The 12,225-nt window shown below is 35.2% G+C and overlaps 1 protein-coding gene across 7 annotated transcripts in view; it reads right to left on the bottom strand.

The window, feature by feature from the left end:
- LOC124185043 (heterogeneous nuclear ribonucleoprotein 27C-like) overlaps positions 1 to 12,225 on the bottom strand; it is a 33,003-nt gene that overhangs the window by 20,292 nt on the left and 486 nt on the right. For 5 of the 7 annotated variants that reach the window (XM_046575356.1, XM_046575351.1, XM_046575353.1 and 2 more), the window contains exons 2-7: positions 9,805 to 9,864; positions 7,369 to 7,576; positions 6,914 to 7,100; positions 5,241 to 5,323; positions 3,300 to 3,690; positions 930 to 1,130 (exon numbers count right to left, since the gene is read on the bottom strand). In XM_046575356.1, the coding sequence (XP_046431312.1) occupies positions 930 to 1,130; positions 3,300 to 3,690; positions 5,241 to 5,323; positions 6,914 to 7,100; positions 7,369 to 7,576; positions 9,805 to 9,864 (1,130 nt within the window). The remainder of the gene's footprint in view (positions 1 to 929; positions 1,131 to 3,299; positions 3,691 to 5,240; positions 5,324 to 6,913; positions 7,101 to 7,368; positions 7,577 to 9,804; positions 9,865 to 12,225) is intronic. The other 2 variants (XM_046575354.1, XM_046575358.1) reach the window with 2 other exon arrangements.

Below are 12,225 nucleotides of genomic sequence, written 5' to 3' on the forward strand. Positions count from 1 at the left end.
ATAGTCTATTGTATGCAAAACATACGTTACACGACAATGATTTCATTAACGCTGCTTGAAAAGAAACATTCCACACAAGTCTGACAATTTTATTTCCCTGTTATGTTTCAAATGTGAGATTTAAATTCGTACAACTGGAGTAAATATTTGTGCTATAATTTTAATATTGTTAATAAATGTTGATGTCAAGAATTGTCTGGTGTCAACTTAGTCCAACAAAGAGGTGGAAACAGGAAATTTGGCGAAGCCAGGTAATACTAGTGCTAGTTTTAGTCCGGAGTCCAGAGTTATGACTGAAAATGCACTTTCTATTACAGACCAACAATTTTTCGATGTTGTAGAAAATCGTTTAGAAAAAAAAAATAATTGAGAATGTACGGAGAACTATAACAAGTGTACAAACTTAGGTGAACGAAGCAACATTTCAAAATCGAAAACCATGGATATCCTGAATTTGTCAATATACGTGTTTATAATAGAGATCTGATCCATGTGTACGAAGCAATGATAAATAATTACGACATAAACGATATTTATCACATATATCCAAGAATTGACCAAAACTGGTATTAGTGGAAAGATTGCAAAGCTTATGAACCTGATAAAAAATTTAAAAAAAAAAACCATTAGGAGAGATTAGTGGTGTGTTGATTGGGATACATCGATATGCAAATAAATATGTCAGACTCTCCTGAATCAGCAAACAAGTTTCAGAAATCAGTCTAAATTGAACAAAAGTAAATAAACGTTGCTAATTAAAAGAATAGAGTTCGTTTTAATACAATAATATGCATACTTAAAGGCAAATAGCTACATCGATTAAAAATATCCATTTAGTTATGGCTCTTACACACGCCACGACTAAACATGTTCAAGGGGTTCGAACGAGTGGATAGAGGAGAGACTTGACTTTACTGAGTGAGACTCACCCTGCGGGCCAGAGGGGTTCGAGTTGGAGTTGGGCTGCGAGGAGTTGGGCTGAGGGGGTTGGGGCGGGGGCTGTGTACTAGGGGGTGGCCCGTTTTGTGGCATGTTCCAGGAGTTCCAGGAGCCCCCGGGCCCTCCCCCCGCAGCCCCCCCCGTTCCCGCCGCCGGCCCGTAGCCCCCTGAAGTGGCCGCCGCTGGCCCACCTGCGATCATTAACCACACAAACACGTGTCACCGACGACCGTCACCCCACCTTCTTCGTACCTCGTCTCATAATAAACACGTTCAGTTATCGAGTATCGATCGTAGCACCGTGTATAAACAATTCTCTCATACCATCTCAAGACTTTCTTTGATAATTACTGTCGGAACTCAAAGTAGGAAATCCTAAATGTGAATTTATGGCTAGCAAAGCAGATGCCTATTTTCTCATAAAACCAAATCAAAAGCTTTGACTGCAGATATCGACACCGCTTTATACGAAAACTCTTAGTTCTCATTGAAATGTTGAATATATCATAATATACCGTTCATTTTAAACCTTTGCACATGTTTTAGCCCCACCGTTGAACTCGACAAATTTAGACTGGAGACAGATTTTCAGTAGATAGGATTTTCTGAGTCTCGTATAGCTCACAAATTTCTGATAATAAACAAGTAGATTTTTATTTAAAAAAAGTGAAAAACAAAAAACCCCCGATCAAGACCGTTTTATTTATTATTTAATTAATTCGCAAAATATAGAAACGCGATCAGGGCGGAGTGAGATCGATCGTCAACACGGTGCTAACGTGTCACTCCAAGTACTACATACTTTCTACGATTCTATGTCTTCTGATTTCCTCGTCCGGGCATTAGTATAGTGACATTTGTGTTTTACTAAATATAACGAATAGCTAACCTCTCCAAGCGGGATGGAAGGGGAGGGGACAGGATCGATAATTAATTAAATGTTAATCTTTAAAGTTAACACTTAAACCAAATGGAAAGAAAATCGTACGAGTTGACACTTACCGCTATTGCAAATTATCAGAGTAATGTGTCAAATTGAATCGAGAATATCATTATGCGAAACCTGTAGAGTTGGCAATGAATTTTTTAACTGTGAAGGGCAAGTTTGACGTTACCACGTTTTGTAAAGTGATAGTTAAACTAACTGCGTAAACATATCCTTGTCACCCATGAAAGAAAATGATTTTCTCAAATTATTAATTTGGTGTCGCAGCCCGAGTGCCATCTCTTACCTTTTCCTTCCGAAGATGAACGTAAGATTAAAGAATAATTATTCCTATGTTAGCACATTAGTTGGTCGAGGCTGACTATGGATTTTCCCGAACTACAATATTAAGCATTGTGCATGTGCATTTTGAATAAAACTAGATTTTATTTTTAAGATTTACCAATTTCACTTTGCATCGACATTTTACCGTTACAATCACGTTGGGTAATAACTGTCAGTGACGTGTGACAGTTATCACAGTATTTTTTTCAAACAATGCCAGTATACAACATATTAAATAGTAAATGCAAGAAGTGTACAGATGAATGGACACAATATGCAACGAAATGTGATGACTATAAATAAAAAGAAAGAGTAACAAATTCTTGAAAAAAATTGATTATTTTTAACTCTATACTGAAATGGTAAAGGGAGACTGAAAGGAAGGAGCTTCATTTAAACCAGTAATAATCATCCCGTTTTTGCATGAAATTATGAAAAAACGTTCTTTAACAAACCATGTAAGCTATATAAATTCTTAAATTCGAAAATTCAACTATATATTCTGGTATTCGCGCACGGATTATAAATACTAAACTGCTACTGATAAACTAACACATATCAAAAATTGCGCGACTATTTTCAAAATAGATATCCAACAATATCGAAGTTTGATAAGAATGATTTATTAAAAAACAAAATACAAGTTGGATACCAAACTCTCAACGACAATAATTAATTCGAGCTGTGACCAGTCCGTCAACGCGACACAGCCAAGAACAATAGTTTATTTGGAGATGTCGACGCAAAGCATATTCGTGCTCGAGAGAAGATCATCGAATATTTATTGGAATTGTGAAAGTTGTCGCAGAATATCAGCGACAAAATTTTAAGATGTACATGTGACGTTATAAGTACGTTTCTGTTAAATCTATAATTTACTGAGATTTCAAGCTTCTTACACTCTCATTGTTATAAAAACATTAGCGATCGAAGATGAGGTTGTCCAATCAGTAACTGTGTTCAACGATAACGTAAATTGCAAAACAGCGGCGACACGGTTTCAGTTACCAGTACCAACATGACAAAAAAACCATCACACCCAATTATGAATTCAATAAATGAAGGAATAATAATTCATCAACAAACTTACCATAACTTCCATAACCCTGAGTCGCGGCAGTTGGTTGAACGTTGTAATTACTTCCCCACTGGTGAGGCGGGGGTGGTGGAATCTGTTGCTGCTGAGGCGGCCCAGGCGGAGCCCCCCACCCCTGAGCGTTATATTGGGTGCTGTACCCAGCGTACCCACCAGTCTGAGGACTTGTGCCCCATCCCTGATACTGCTGCATCATATTCCCCGGCGGCCCCATTGGGCCACCCATCATGGGTCCTCCCATTTGTCCGTTCGGGCCACCCATCGGGCCCATATTACCAGCCATACCCATTGGCGGGCCGCCTTGTTGCGGGGGTCCCCATTGACCCTGATGACTTTCATTCATTTTGCTCGAAGAATCACGAGGCTCTGCCCGTTTTATCTCAACCTGGAATCAAGAGAAATTTCCATACCATAAATAAACCGATGTAAAAATATTACAAGTTACCGAATCACCGATCTAATTCACAAAATTCTCAGATTAACGTACGTGACATTTCCAAAGAGGCAATTTTTTCAACGATTCTTTATGCAATGCAATTTTTTTTTCTCTGTCATGAAGGATTGTTCGTGGGATTGAACCAGAATATTTGATGGACTGAACTAGTAGGGCAATGCTTTTTTTATAAAAAACAAAATTTCTAGTGGGAAAGCCACTTCCTTAAGCTTCTCCTTTGAAGTTTATAGCTGTAACTTTATTGAATACAATTATTGTATCACGAGTTTTGAAAAATATTGGAAGAAAAAAACAAAGAAGACTAAACACAAATGGAATTGTTCGTAATTGATGGAAATATCACGTGTTATCTTTCGTTTGACTAGGAGACTGCTAACTGATATTGAAACAATGTTTTTATCTGATCATTTAGTATTTTTATACTCTTATATTTTTTACATCCAGTTAAACGTGAATATATACGTTGTATAAACTGATATTTAAAAAGCTAATAATACCTAAATTATTGTTACAATATTCGAATAGCATATAGAACAATTTAAAGCTAGAAACTCAATTTGTTATTGAAAACTATTGGAATACGTCATATATACCTGTTTGATATCAAATACAATTTTTTCAAGTGATCTAATTTTATGTTACACGATAGAATATTAGAAAAAAATTTTTTTTAAATACAATCAATTTATAACTTGATATGAATGATAAAGATAAATCAAACCTTAGACTCTATTTAACTAGAATCTAGATATCATTTAATTACCTTATTTAAAATAAATATATTCATTAAGGCCATCATGTTTTCGATAATAGTCAGGTGTCAAAATAATCACCTTTTCTAACGACTGCAATGTGAAAAAAAAAAACTAAAAAATATTCACGACCGGTCTGTAGCTCCTTGTCAAATATATTTTAGTATAACAAGATCAGATCAATTAAAAAAATCGTTTCAAATTGTTGAATGGTATCAATGTACTTTCACCATAGGACGTGATATGTTCAATAACATCATTATTGATAAAATTGAAATGTTTCTATGGAATCACAAATTCAAGAGTAGCTTTCAAAATAAATAAACGAAACAGGAACATATTTCAAAATAAAAAATCAATTTTAAGAAAAGAAAAAAAAGAAAGAAAAATTTATGCCTTTGTAGTAAGGAAACCATGATTTTTGAATATTGCGAAGCAAAGTGGTTCACAAATTCGGCAGGCCAGAATTACTTTATCTAATTTTATAAAATGATAAGATTATTATTTTTAAGACGTAAATATAATTATTATAGCTACTATAGCACGTAAACAAACATAATTCAATACAAAGTTGCCCTAAATATATTTATACTCATTAATTCTATTGAAATGTGTCCCATTCCTAATCTAGACTTTTTATTATGTGACCAATATGTATATTAGTATATACCATTTTTTTGTTCCTTTATTTTTGTCTGTTATATATTTTGTGGTGTATGATTGCTATACCTGTTTTCCATTCAAGTTGACGAAATGCTCGGCGACACATCGGTCCACTGCGTCTTCATCCTCAAAGCTGAGAAAGCCAAACCCTGTCGTCCAAACGTGACATATTGTACATCAAGAGCCCAAAACGGTTTTTTTTTTTCATTTGTTCATGTTATGTTCTTTACATCAAAGCTCATTTATTTATTGATCACTATGATTGATTTTTTTTCCCTATCTTTAACCCATTGCTGAGTATCAAAATAACGTATCTCAAACTGAATAATGTATAAGTGTTAATAGTTCTAGCATGACCCTACACTGCTGATTTAGGTGTATCACAGGTAAAAATTCACATGTTTAACACCAAATGTTACTATTTTGAAATAAACTATGAAATTGAGAAACTTTACATGAAGCAACTGTATTCCACTTTGATTCAAGATAGGATTATCTCACTGTAAGAAATTTGCAAAATTCCTTTTCAGTAATAACTCAACTTCACAGTATTCTATTGCCTAAACGTTCCAAATTCATCAAATACTCTATACCAGAATCAACCAATATTATTCATAACATATAGCTGAAACCATTCGATCTATAGAAAAATATAGAGAAAAATGTACGGCATTAAAAACGTGACTTCAACGTGTATAGAATTATGAGCAACTTCACAGATACTACTTTTCGGGCATATTTACATTAACGAGATACATTACTAAAAAAAAAATGTTCATCACATGAATTCAAGAATTTAATGCAATGAGAAAGGATTTTTAAACTTTGTTCAAGTAAATCGGTAAGTATAAATTGTAAAATGCTGATCCAGTCAATCGTTCTGTAAGTTTATCTTTGTTCAGTCCGAGATGTAAGCCAAGTAATGTAGCTATTAGCAAATTGATAAAGTGGAATACAAAAATTGCCCATGAAGATTTTTACACGAAATTCTTATCGTAGCTTAGCCAACTTAAGCTAACTTACAGTAGCATAGCCTTACGGAACCTTAAGCTAGACTTAAGATGTACTTAGCCAGACCAATTTATAACGTGTCTTAAATAAGATAGCATAGCTAGAGTAAAGAAAATTACTAGATTTAGGTTAATTTAGATAAACTTAAGTAAATCTAAATTACATTTGAGACCGTTATAAAATTATGACAGCAGTGCAATGTTTTTTCTTCAAGCATGAAAAATTATCAATAAATAAATGTTAGCTATGGACTCGTCTGTATATAATATGTGTACTATATCTAAAGCCACCTTTGCAAATTCATGTGAATTTCAATGCTCAAGTAACTTCACCAGTAAAAGTTACATTAAAAGTTTATTCTATCGCTTTTCGTGTGATTTAATCCATTACAAATCGCTAATACGGTAAAGAATACAGTTGTTGGCAAATTAATTGCATGTTGCCTTACCAACGACCATATAATCTTATCTATGCTTCATGATGGATTTGTTACATTTCTTTTTCTAAACAAATTCAGTTTTTGCAATGAAAATATAAGATACAATGAAAGTAGTATTTTTAAAAAAACTCGCTAAAAAAATTCATTATCTGAGGGAATAAATCCGGTTACAAACTCACACGAATTTATTGATTATTGATAATATCTTTTTATAAGAACCTTTCACAACTGGTTGTGAGCATGATAAAGACAAACGCGACGATGAGATAATATCAAAAGGTAAACTCACCTCTGGACTTCTTCTTCTCTTGATCGTACATGATGACCACTTCCATGACTTTGCCAAAACGAGTGAAAAACGATCTCAGATCAGTTTCGGTGACATTGCTCGGCAAGCCACCCAAGAAGACTTTTGGAAAACCTCCGCTACGCTTTGGTTTTTGCAAAGTGCGTGGATTGCATGGTTTCGGATCAATCTGTGAGAGAAAATTCAAGAATATATTACTAAAATGAAAACGAAAAATCATTCAAACCATCAGAAAATAATATACAATTTGATTGTGAGTGAAAACTGAAGTATAAAATAACGAAGAACAGCTTATTCTGCTAAAGATTAGATCTCCATAAATACAGTGAAAAACAGTCTGTTCCAAGATATCCGTTCTACAGATTTCCAGAAGAAAGTATCGAGAATATTGTAACCGTCAGCTGAAACAGAAAATTTTCTCATGCATCCAAGCTTACCGTGCGTCCATCTAGTTGGTGTGGCCCATTCTGAAGGACGAGAGCAACATTCGCAGGGTCACTGAACGTAACAAATCCAAACCCACGGCTGCGACCTGACTCGCTGTTCTTCATTACAACGCAATCAATAACCTCGCCATAACGGCTGAAGTAGCGCTGCAGATTCTCCTGTGTCGTCTCCCAGGACAGACCACCGACAAATAATTTTCTGCACAAAACAATCGAATGAATAATGAGTGGCGTAACACTAAGAGTGCGACCGATTGGGGAGAAAAAAGAATGAATATATGTAGTAAATAAATAATAAGTTAACAGAAGAAAAGTGGGAAGCAACGTTATCGTTTCAATTATTTTTGATCGTAAGAAAATTGATCGCGCCGCGTAATGGATACCAGCAGCTATGCAATTTATCCAAAGTGTAGGTTGCGTGTGGGCTTTGAATGCATTGCGTGCACTTGTTGGATGCAATCACATCAGTGTCGCACGTTATAACATGTTATATAGAATGAGTCCTGCAGGCGGTAACATGTATAGTCGATGTGGTAGCGAGTATAGTCGATATTGTTTGTGCATGCAATAATTGATAAACCGATTGATAAGCCTTTGTTAAACTGTACAATATATCGAAATGATGGTTACTCTAAAAAATTTAAGGAAATAGAGAACAAAAAAGAAGATGCGATAATGGTTAAGGGTAGAATTTTAAATGCAAGGTAAATGCTTTTTTGCTCGTGCATTTAATTAACTTAGAAAAATCTCGAGCCCTGCAAGGTAATAATTTCTAAACGGTATATTGATGGTTAATTTGAAACAACAAGAATCATAAGTGGTTTCTACACCATGCGGGAATAGTTGGCATTGTGAAATTTTTCTGCTGTGTTACTTTTATAACTGGTTTTTAACTTCACGACCGTTGTGCAGCGTATTTTCTATGGTTACAATTTAAATAGTGGGTAGCATATACCACGAATACAGGCTCAGCAAGAGAAAGCAATAAAGTGCAAGAAATAAGGTTTTAACAAAATTCTGTTATGACAATTTTGATAATTTAACCCATTGGCGTAAATTTTTAAAATATAATATATTCAAGGCTTGGTGCATGCGTAATCCAACATAGTCGCCATGTAAAAACAACTCTGTTTCCAATTACTTGCTGGATAGTAATAAAATACGAAAATCACTCAGAAAAATTGGATACCGCGCCAATGAGTTAGAAACATCAATCACAAATTAGCCTACATTGAAAGTACCTCGAGTGATTGAATAATAGAATTGTGTCTCACTGTACAAAATTTTGACCTATGTGAAATCGCTAATTATGAAATGGAATAGGCAAATTGACAGTGAAAGTTTTCTTAGTTGATTTAATTCTGGGCAATGCTGACCTTAAAACTTTTCGAACGTTCAGTTCGGATATCGGTCAGTTAAAAGTCAAAAACGCAAATGAAAACGTTTTCAGAATATTTCTTTTTTCTGCACACCTGACAAACATCGCCAACGAGGTTCAAGTAAGTAATATTGACATGGTGATATAGTTTTTTTAAGTCGCTCATTTACAATTTTATAGTGAATTTGCAGAAATGGAGTTTGCAAAATTTAAGAATTTTTTGACAGAAGACACTATTATTACAGAATTACGATTTTTCTTAAAAATGTACTTATGCACTAACGTTACCAATTTAAACCTCATCATTGATATTGAGAATGATATCAATATCTCTGTTTATTAATGTGATACAACCTTCCAATCGACATTTTCCACTCAAAATACCTGATTATTCGTGCATACTTTTATTGTACTTGGTGTTCAATACCAAATATATTGTGTAAATTCATAATGTAGTCATATTGCATAAAATGAATAAAGTTAACACAGATATAACTTATTTGAAAAATATCGCTGTATTAAATTTTGATGAAAAGATTATTTTTCATGGAAAATAAACTTTTCTGACCCAGTCTTGGCAGCTGAAAAGGGAGACGAGACCTTAAGAGCAAAAGTGATTTACCGATCGGCAGGATAGTCGTAGGCATTAGTCTTAATTTTAGTTATATTAAGCATAATGATACTTTCAGATCAAAATAGCCAATGGTGATAGAGAGTTTTTTTCACAAATGTGTCGAGCATTCAGAAGAATGTTTGATACTGCAACAGTATATGAGTTTAGAAACGTATTAAAAGTGAAAATAAATCTTTGATCTCAGACTTCAAAAGAAAAACCCGCTATTTCGATCGCTAAGCTGATTGGGATCCGATTTTGTCACTGCCTCGTGACTCAACGTTTGACTGTGACAAGAAATAAAATCAGTTAAACAGCAACGAACGCATGGAAGGGTTGAATTTCATCAGATCTGAAAGTCTCTGACAGAGATGTGTATAGGGTAGAGGTAGTAGGTGTACTTTATTTGCTATAAGGATAAGAATGTGCTACTGACTCGCTTGCATCGGAGTTTGACTGGGAGTTGTGCCGCCCAGGGCGCTCGTCTCCCCTCATCCTGGACAACAGAGACACAAGAGACAATCTCAAAGCATACATAGATATTAGCCTTTTCACTGAAAAAACTGGGTGGAAGGACACGCTAAGCTCATCATCCTTAAAGCAATGGAGTCTGGGATACGATGGACACGGTTCTATTTTAGGTTTTTCAAGAGAAAATAAAAAAGGAGATACCAGGCACAAGATTGTCCAAACGATTAGCTGTCCCTACTCCAGTTTTACTTACACACACAATTCGGCTATATAAGAGAAATCAAACTCTGAATCAGATGTTACCATATCCCTACCAAGCTTTTTTTCTTATACTCAACACCCTAGGACAGCATTAAGTTGCTTTGCACAATTGTACAGTCAAACTCGTCATTTATACGAGCTACCACACGATTGCGAAATAGCTGTTTCCAACATTAATATAAGTGGAATGTGGTGAAAGTTAGCAGCTAATCATCGTCAAGTGCCTTTAATCATAAACAATGAGATTGCCAGTCCAACTTTGTTGTTATCAATTTCACTTCAATGTATTAAAATTATTGATAAATTGAGATTATATGAAACATGGCCTCGATGCATAAGACTAAGGTTCTAACGTACATCTTTGATAAGTAAAGCCAACTGTTGAGTGAAAAAACGTCACAAGATAACATTAGCAAACTTTCAAGTTAAAAGTAGCAAAAACAATGATGAGTCACGAAATTGGCAATTGCATACCAAGTGCTAGAAACACACGATGATAAATGTTAATCTACAACACGATCTACATTACAAGAGAAATACATATCTGGTACTTTAAGATCATTTCAATTACAGTTCAACAAGCAACTGATACGAGACGGTCTTTCTTTTTCTCAAAAATTATCCGTAAGATTCAACATTGACCCGTTGTAAGGTACCATAAAAGGAAGAGATTGTATAAGGCACAAGTATTTATAAGTTAATTACTATTCAATTTCACTGAAATACAGTTTGAATTGAAAAATCAATCAACAGACGGTGACTTGATGTATTATTTACTCTTCAATACAATCGGTCGCCATTGCCACATATATACTTGGACTCGAAGTACACAGCTGGAGAATTTTAAATATTTATAATTTAGTGGAAGGAGTGATAATAATGCCAATCATTCGCATCATTGTTTATACTGCAGCTGCTACAGACTGTGGAAAATTTTTCTACGATATTAGTGGTACTTAAGAATTTTGTGCCCTGGGTATCAAATTTCCATTAAATACCAGGAGCAAACTTATTAGAAGTGGAGGATTAATTAAGATGGTGCATAAATATTACACAATGTTTTAGCTTTAATGCTTCTCTTTCATCGCTACTAATTCCTGCTGCAATAAAAGTCATCAAAAAATTTAACCCAATACCGTTGGCTAGTTTGACTTAAGCGTAAATGAAGACATATGTCCACATAAATTTAAAACTGGCAAAATAGTTGTGCAATTATCGAATCGCCTATAAGGTAGGCGACGACAGTAATAATGACAAAAGGATCTAAATAATCCGTTCACCTTACCCAGTCAAATAGCAGGAAACATAACGATTTTGGAATAATTCCTGCGTATAAATTTATACTGTGCATGCGTGATAATGCGAAAAGAATAAGTGTTCGAACTATAGAGTATGAAAGAATAAAAAAAATAGGTAACGCAAGCGTTGCCGTGGGAATTGCTCAAATCTGCGTTGAATTTCTATCGCGTGTGCGTATGCGTAAATACATAGGCACATAGGCGTACATAACACAAATAAAAGTCCTGCTTAGCGCGCATATGGCCGCCATGTTTAGAGAACTCACCGAAGGAAATACGACGAACTCGAATTGCCATTCATTAAAATCGTGGTTATATTTTGGGGGGGTATCAGCGAATTACCGGAGCTACCAATCAAGAGTGGCGAAACTTTACTACGTTGCAAATGAACCGTAAGATCTGCGACCAAGTCGTAAAATTGTTTACGACAAATAGCGGTGATTGAAATGAGAATGAGAAAAATTAAAAAAAAAAAACGTAGGAAAACAAATATTTATTAAGCGGGCTTCGGAAATGCCGCGGATCGATGACTGACCATTAATATCGAATCATTCGCTGTAATAGCCAAAGATTGATTTTCTTGCCGAGAAATGATTCGTAATAATTCAGCCCAATAAGCGTTGCCAACCAACCCAAGCGGTTTCCTCCCGACAGGCGAGACGCGAAAGAGCGGTTTATCCCACATTTTTCCGTATTCGCGCAGCAGCGTCGAATCGGGTAAAAGGCGAAATTGTCTCTTGGCATTGAGTTCTTTAACCTAGAACGGGAGAAATACTGTTTTGCCTGACTGAATTAGGGACGGGCGGGCGCCGGGGTGGGCGAGACAG

Source organism: Neodiprion fabricii, chromosome 6 (genome assembly GCF_021155785.1).
Source record: "Neodiprion fabricii isolate iyNeoFabr1 chromosome 6, iyNeoFabr1.1, whole genome shotgun sequence".
NCBI lineage: Eukaryota > Metazoa > Arthropoda > Insecta > Hymenoptera > Diprionidae > Neodiprion > Neodiprion fabricii.